Here is an 8,642-nt window from a genome sequence, read left to right on the forward strand (position 1 = left end):
CTTATTGTATTAGTCAAATCTTGAAAGATGAAAAGTTGAAGATTTTTGCATAAATAAGTAAGGGTATGAAATTTACATATAAAATGAACACATTAAATTAATTATCATCTATAGGTATGAAATTAGTTTGAAAATTTACGCATGTGTCTAATTTTTATTAGTTATTGGTTTAATAATTGAAATGTTGGTAGAAAATTACACATGAATGAAAGACAGGCGATAAAATATTTGATAATTGAAATGTTTGTAGAAAATTACACTTGAAATGTTTAATAATTGATGTAATGAACTCAACAATAACTCTGGTACACTTAAAAAAAAAAAATGAGAAAATAGGCAATTACCCCTCACCTCCTAAAATTGTAAGTTTTGTCAATCACCCCTCTAACATTAACAAAACTTCAATTAACCCCCTTAAATTGCATAATGTTAATCAATTTATCCCCTCCATCAAATTTCTCTGTTAGTTAACATGACGTGGTATTTGACTGTTTACGTGGCACTGCCACATGTCATGCAACGTCACATGTGGTAATTTGTCTTAAAGAAAAAAAAAATCAGGATTTTCTTTATGGTTATGAGCAAATACCCTCCCTCAAAATTTTTCAATATGTCCTATGAACTTGAAAATTTATATATTTTTTTCTTATCCTTAACTCAAAATATATTAAAGGCAAACAATTTCTGATATATGCAATTGAAAGTAAATTGAAACTTGGCAAATAATATCAGGCCATTGTTTATCATTCTCTGATTATGATTATTCCATTTAAAACAATAAACAAATTACTTTGTTGATTCTTTTAATTTAGTTCATTGAAATCTATATATAATAGACAAATCTAGAAACCCAAAATCTAAAATTAAATTACTTTTGTACACAATTTAATTTTGTATATAAGTTTGAACATAATAAAATCTCGAAACTTGTGCCTTAACAAGCTATGGATACCACTACTTTAAAAGGACAACATTAATGTTCAACCATCACTTCTCATTTCATTTCTCTCTTAGCATTTGTTGCATAAAAAAATTTCTCTCACATAGAAGAAACTAAAAACTATGGGGTACTTAAGTTCTTTGTTGACTTTCATTTTTATTTTTGCTGATGTGGTGTTCTATATGACAAAAGATGAACCACTAGTTCCAGCATTGTTCATCTTTGGAGACTCCATTGTAGATGTCGGCAACAACAATTACATATATGCTTCTGTTAAAGCAAATTTCTTTCCTTATGGAAGAGACTTTGTGACTCGCACTCCAACGGGAAGAATGTCGAATGGAAAGCTTAGTGTAGACTATGCTTGTGTGTTTTCGCCCCCCTCAAATTATACAATTTTTCTTCAAAATGAATATTTACAGTAGACTTTAAATTATTTGCGTATTGTATGCCAAGAAGATTAAAATAGTTAAATGATCTGCAAGGGATTGTACCATAAAGTCAGTTGCAAGGATCCAAATATTTTTTTTGTTTGGTATTTGATATATATAGATTAATTCATTGCAGCTGAATACGCTGGATTTAGCTCCTACCAACCAGCTTACCTAAGCTTAAATACCAAAGGAGACAACCTCTTGAACGGTGCCAACTTCGCGTCATCTGCTTCTGGTTACCATTTTTCCATAGCTGCACTATATGTAAATATCCAAATTTATGTTACATGACATGAATATATTAATTGGTGCGTATTTTATTTATTAGAAAAAAAAAATCATTATGATGTTTCATGTGTGTAGCATGCAGTTCCATTAATGCAGCAGTTGGAACTTTATAAGGATTGTCAAAAGGAATTGGTTAAAATAGCAGGGAAAACAAATGCAACTTCAATTATATCTGGTGCAGCATATATTCTTGTTGCTGGGGCTGGTGATTTTGCAGAAAATTACTACATATATCATTCAGGCATGGCCTCTCGACCTTGTCATTTTAACTTAGAAAACCTTTAAATTATGATTGGTTAGAAAAGAATGGAGCGGATAAGGGAGGGATTATTTTAAACCTAATTTTTGGGAGGCAAGAATTAAAATATCTCTTGGTTTAACTATATAGCTATCCTCTAAAGGTATATATGACTCGGTCTAACTATATAGCTCTTCTCTAAGGTATATATAAATTTGGAGAGAAGATAATATCAATGTTATAAATCGTGAATAATAATTGTTTGATTAATTCTATTATGCAACAATGTTATAGCAACTCTATTTAACAATAACTTGCACTGAATAATGTATCACATACGATTTAATATTAGAAATGAATAATAGAAATGTGAATAACAACGTTGAATATTATAATGTTAAAAAATTAAAAAAATTCACTCCATTAGAATATTGTACTCATCGCAAAAATTATATAAATTTTCTTAGTTGATTTTGTTTTGAATTTACATGTTTATGATAGGACTTGTATGCACTAGGAGCAAGGAAGATTGGTGTAACAATGTTACCTCCAATTGGTTGCATACCTATAATCATCACTCTTTATGGCTCCGGTAACAACAAGTGTGTGGAGGAAATAAATGACGTGGCTTTAAACTTTAATAAAAAACTCAATTTCACCACAGAGAACCTTGTAAAAATGCTTTCTGGCCTCAATTTGGTCTTCTTTGACCTCTATCAACCTCTTTATGAACTTGTTACCAAACCTTCTAATTATGGTACAAAATCTAATTATGCATTACCTATAAAGCTATATTATGTATGATTTATGAACAACAAAGATTATTAATTTGTTTGTTTCTATGCGTGAAATTACTTCACTTTCTCAGGGTTTTTTGAAGCAAGAAAGGGTTGTTGTGCATCAGGCTTGGTTGAGGTTGGTTTTACGTGTAATCGAAAGTCCATCGGAACATGTGCAAATGCATCTGAGTATGTATTTTGGGATAGTTTGCATCCCACACAAGCTACAAACAAGTTTTTGATAGATCGTTTGATTCCTGCTATCATCTCCCTTGTATATAATTAGTTTATGATTGAAATATATGTATTTACCAAAAGAAAAGTCTCTTTTGGTAAATACATATATCTATCCAGTGTTATTTTAGAGGTCGACTTTTAAGTTATTTAATTATAATAAGTTGGTTTTTAAGTTTTTTCCCGTAGAACTTATATTCTTGAAGTTATTTAATTGTGAATTCATGAATCCAGAAGGTTAATAATACCAGCTTTTATTATATGTATGCCAATTTTTGTTTGTTACAATTATATGCATGCCAATTGATATACTGTCTAAACTCTAAAATGTTACATAAAGCTTTTTCACAAAATGCACTATAAACAAAAGTGCCTATGTTAGGGGTGGATTTTATTAACATTAGTATTTTCACCATTCATGATCATACACAGCTTTTGTTTTCCAATGCAGGAATGTAGCTCTCTTAACAAATAAATTAAGCAGACAATAGATTAATAAATTGTTCTCACATTTCTCATAAGAGGTATATTAATAATGAATTCATAACAAAATTAACAATTATATTAATATATAGCTTGATTGGCACAAAGAAAACAGAAAAGAATATAACAAAAATTCTTTGTGAAATGCAAAATACTCAACCACGTAAGGATTGCATTGTGTTATTCATGAAAAACAGAAAACGGAAAGAACAGAAACACCACAATGGAAATTACATCAAAGCTTAGTACAAAATGTCTTAGATCAAACTGGTAACTTAAACTCAACGACGAATCATACAGAAGTAGAGGGTTAAATTCATGCTAACCGCAGGAGCACCAACCACCACACGTGCACCCTCCGTGAACCTTCTAGCCTTGACCATAAGCTCCCAACCTCCTCCAATCTTGAAGTTTGGAGCAGGATTCATCAAAAAATTGAGGGTGTAGTTCCATATGTTTCCATTTTCGTCCACCATATCTACTATCGAAGTTTCTCTATCCAAAGCCATTTGAGCAAAACCAACTGTCATACCCCAAATTTTGACCTAAGGCCCCACTGACACACGTCTCCGAACTCAGATCAGACTCACATTTCAGTGAAAAAATTCGGCAGGGAGGTATTTTGAAATACCTCATAAAGTTCCGAATCGGGCCCTCTTCTCTCAGTCTTTAATTATTTATTTCCATCTTTTATTTTTTTTATTTATTTATTTTATTTTAGAATTCTAATTTTAATTTTAGTCCAAGATTAGATTAAATTTTTCTTTTTTATTTATTTTATTTAAAACCAAAAAATATAGATATTATCCTTTTATTATTAATTTTTCTTTTTTATTAAATCCCAAAATTGTCCAAAGTCCCAAAAATGTCCATGAGTCCCAAGAACAGTCCAGGTTCATGCGTAACAAATCACAAACCATCATCCTCATCCTCATCCAGTCTGTTACGCGCCTATCTCCGTCTCAATCTCCTAAAATCTGCAATTTTTGTAACAAATCCTTGTCCCCAAACAGCACTATAAATACATAACCTGCATAACAAAGAAAAAGACAACAGAATACGGGAACAACAAAAAAACAGAGGCATCGCACAGAACTGCAGTACGCCAACACAACAGAACAACAGAGCCGAAATTCATCACAGAAACCCTCGGCCGAAAAGACACAAGTATTCCAAAACACTAGCCAACAACACAATCTTCACAAGCACACCGCTGCTGCTTATTTTACTTTGAGAATCCATCAAAATTGACCGGTGGCTGCTGTGGCTTGTTCTGTTTCATTCCAATCGGAAGGTTGTGGCTGCGCTCCAAAGTTAAAGAGGTTTCATCGTAAAGAGAACTGGTGGCCCCTTCGTATTTAATCTCTCTTGCATTTTTATCGCATATTTATTTTTCATTTAGAATGTATATTAGGTTAATGTAAAATCATTCATGCATTTTTAGTTTAGGTTTATTATCATGCATGTTTACTTTTCCGTCATTTATTTTATTACGCAGACCTTAGAATGTAAATAGGCTTTGATGTAATAGTCGTAGGTGCATGTGTGCGTGCGTGTGTGTATGCCTCTTATCTGCTTTGTAGTTTAGGTCAAAGGTCCTCGTGGTGGTCCACCGCCACCATGAGGTACCTACGCTTTATTTTTTATGCTCCGTTAGTTTATATATTTATTCAAAAATCATAAAAACATGCAAATAACCAAAAATCACCAAAAACGTTTTCATAAACAAACCTTGATCCAAATCAAGTGATCGTCTTTATTTTATTTCTTTCATAAATCAAAATTGCAATCAACTTTAAATCTACTTTAAGTCATTTTCTTTTAACAAAAATACAAACCAATTCTTATTTTGCCACTTGGCTTTTCCTTTTAAATTTTTTTCAAAACTAATAAAAAACACAAAACCAATCAAACGTTGTTTTCTACCCCGAACTACGAGGTTTTGATCCTTTACGGGTACGTAGGCAGAGGACCATGTCCTTCCAAACAATAAAAAAAATGTAGATAAATTAGATCTCACTTTCTTTTTCTTTTAATCATCACATTACTTCTTTCTTTTCAAAAGCAGGCAAGTTATAGCGCATTAAATTAAATAAAACCAAGAGGTTCCCGTAGAGTACTACGGACGTAAAGGGTGCTAATACCTTCCCTTTATGTAACTAACCCCCGAACCCTAAATCTTTTCAATATGGGGTGTTTTGAACTTTTTTCCCCTTTTCCTTAAAAATTAAATGTTCGGTCGTGAAATAAATTAGTGAGTCAAAAGCTAATCAAATAGCCTTGATCTCCGAAAAATGACGCGACAGAAATGGCGACTTCACTGGGGACGCCCCCTAAAGAGGGTTGAGCCTAACTTGGCCTTATTTAATTCTCTATGCTATAACTTGCTTAAAACAAAAAAACAAAAAAACAAAAAGATGGAAATAGTTGTACATACTTTCTCTTTTCGTTCTCCTCTTTTCTCTTAACATGAGTGGTGAGATAAGTCCTACACCCGGGCTTGAGAGAAACATAAGATAGGACGGTGGTATAACCAAAGTGCCTTTCCGAGAGTCAAGTCTCGTGTTTGGGTTCATGTGGTACAACCCCACTCAATGGAGGAATCTTGGAAGTAATTTTATATTGACATGAGTAGTCGTGTTGGCATTGTATTTTCAAGTGACCGTCGAAGTTGAGGACCTTTAGTTACCTTAAACCCATCTTGGCCTTTTAGGACGTAGTGCGGTGGCTAATCAAGAGTAGTCTTGAACTAGTTGATACGCGATACTACACTCAAACGAAACTTTCCTACGAATCTTATTGGATCAAGAGTAGTCTTGTAACTCGATAATATTCGGAAGTGGTTAATGACTTTGGGAACTTGGTAGAACCCGTGATACAGGTACATTTGAAACCATAGTCCCTACCAAATGGCGTTGTTACCCTTAAGCTCCGACATTGTGGACCTAACATCACCACGTTTTCACCGTTTGTGTAGCATAATCATGCATACATGCATTCATTCATAAAAACTTTTTCTCACTAATATCGAAGGACTTAGATAAGTTCTTGTAAACATCAAAGATAGGGTCCTTATAAGAAGGAACACCAAGAAATCCAAACTTCAAAAATCTTAACTAAGCTTTAGCTTTTGTTAAGAACTTTTTCCTTGGTTTCGTTCTTACTTTTGAAAGGGAACCAATTGCAACGTCTTTACAATTTTTAAATAAAACAATGTTCCTTATCAAGTTTACAATTACTTTGACAAGTCCTTCAAAAAAGAAACGTGTCTGTTTTTGCATAAGCATGCATCATTTGCATTCATAGTTTCAAGTCAGAGTCTTACACTGTGTCTTTTCTACTAAAGGTCAGTCCATCTCAAAAGAGTCATGGCATCGTCATCTGGAACCCACTCGCATTTACAACACTCGAACAATCATGAGGAAAAGATGGAGTTCCTCGAACAAGAAAATCAACTGCTTCGTGAGGAAGTGGCAGTCATGCGAACTAAGATGGATGAAATGACTGAATTGATGAAAGCATTGACGGCTGCACATAATCAACCACCACCTCCTCCTCCTATCAGCACTCAGGCCGAAGCAACCGTCTCTATTGCCCCCGAATGGGCGATACCTGTCAGTATTCCACCAAATTCTATGCCAGAAGGTCGTCCTTGGGGTGTCCCTATTTGTCTCAATGAAGTATTCCACCCTATTGCTTGTGAATCTCAGATGCCTACTCATCAATATGCAGCTCATGTTCCTCCGCTTCCTGCAAAAGCTCCTCCAGTTGTCATGACTTACTCAACACCTATGATGCATACCATTCCACAAAATGAAGAACCCATCTTCCATTCAGGGAACATGGAGCTCGATGATAGAATGAATGACTTGCGGGAAAAATATGATGAAATGCATCGAGAAATGAGGGCTCTCCGTGGGAAAGAAAAATTTGGAAAGACCGCTTATGATCTCTGTTTGGTGCCGAATGTCCAGATACCTCACAAGTTCAAGATCCCAGATTTTGAGAAGTATAAAGGGAACTCCTGCCCCGAGGAACATTTGAAAATGTATGTAAGAAGGATGTATGCATATGCTCGAGACGATCAGGTCCTCATTTGCTACTTTCAAGAAAGTTTGGCTGGTCCCGCCTCAAAATGGTACACGAATCTAGAGAAAACGAGAATCCAAACTTTTCGTGATCTATGTGAAGCTTTTGTGGAGCAATACAGTTATAACATGGATATGGCGCCGGACCGAAGTGATCTTCAGGCTATGACTCAAGAGAGCAAGGAAACGTTCAAGGAGTATGCCCAGCGATGGAGGGATACCGCTGCCCAAGTCAGCCCGCGTGTAGAAGAGAAAGAAATGACCAAGCTCTTCTTAAAAACTCTCAATCAGTTCTACTACAAGAAGATGGTCGGAAGCACGCCCAAGAACTTTGCTGAGATGGTTGGTATGGGTGTACAATTGGAAGAAGGAGTCCGAGAAGGACGATTGGTCAACAATACCCAAGAAATTGCCGACTAGGTGGAGACAGGATCTCTCTTGCACCTTCCATCAAGGGGCACAAGGTCCTGACGTTGAGCACTGTTTCTCCTAGGAAATTGAAGTCCAGAAGCTGATCGACGACAATGGGTTGCATTTCGAGAAATTGAATCCGAGTGTGTAGCTGCAATTGGGTCGACGTTTTACCTTCTGCTATTCAATTTGTTTCCAGTGATGTGTTTGTTCGTCTATTATCTTTTCAAAAAAAACATCCTTTCATCCCGCCCAGGATGAGAGTGAACTAGTGTAGGGCTTTTTGCTTTAAGATTTGTCATCATTAATAAAAAGGTCGTTTTGATCCCGACTTTACTTTCATTTTGTGCTTTTTCTTGGAAAAATGGTAATACAAAAAACCCAAAAAATAATTAATCATTCACAAATATCTGCATAATCATAACTTTTGTTTACTTGTCAAAATCAACAATAAATCATGCATTAATAAACCCGTTGAACACATTTACCATGTACTCTCTTCCAACTTTGAGTTCCTTGTATCCGAAGCTGAAAGAGGCATGAATGAAGAGACTCATGACAAGATCTCTCGCCTACTGGGGCATCTAGCCATCAAAGCTACCAAACAAAAATCATGAAGATAATCCAGAAGATGGCACTCACTTACAAAGACTAGTTCGAGGTGCTACCATTCGCTTTGCTCGGATATCGTGCTTCAGTACACATTTCAACAGGGGCATCCCCCCTCTTTCCCTCAAGTATACAACA

At 35.1% G+C, this 8,642-nt stretch overlaps 1 protein-coding gene across 1 annotated transcript; it reads left to right on the forward strand.

The window, feature by feature from the left end:
• Positions 1-981: 981 nt before the first annotated feature.
• On the forward strand, positions 982-3,175 carry LOC25491876 (GDSL esterase/lipase At5g22810). The gene is made up of 5 exons (XM_013599921.3): positions 982-1,306; positions 1,508-1,638; positions 1,738-1,944; positions 2,402-2,657; positions 2,769-3,175. Exons 1-5 carry the CDS (start codon positions 1,063-1,065, stop codon positions 2,963-2,965), a joined length of 1,035 nt encoding a protein of 344 aa, XP_013455375.2. The 5' UTR covers positions 982-1,062; the 3' UTR covers positions 2,966-3,175.
• The last annotated feature ends 5,467 nt before the right edge of the window (positions 3,176-8,642 follow it).

Source organism: Medicago truncatula, chromosome 4 (genome assembly GCF_003473485.1).
Source record: "Medicago truncatula cultivar Jemalong A17 chromosome 4, MtrunA17r5.0-ANR, whole genome shotgun sequence".
NCBI lineage: Eukaryota > Viridiplantae > Streptophyta > Magnoliopsida > Fabales > Fabaceae > Medicago > Medicago truncatula.

Coding starts and splice junctions, on each gene's coding strand:
- LOC25491876 (XM_013599921.3), top strand. CDS start 1,063: ATGGGGTACTTAAGTTCTTTGTTGACTTTCATTTTTATTTTTGCTGAT. Junction 1,307..1,507: donor GCTTAGTGTAGACTATGCTT/GTGTGTTTTCGC, acceptor AATTCATTGCAG/CTGAATACGCTGGATTTAGC. Junction 1,639..1,737: donor TTTCCATAGCTGCACTATAT/GTAAATATCCAA, acceptor TCATGTGTGTAG/CATGCAGTTCCATTAATGCA.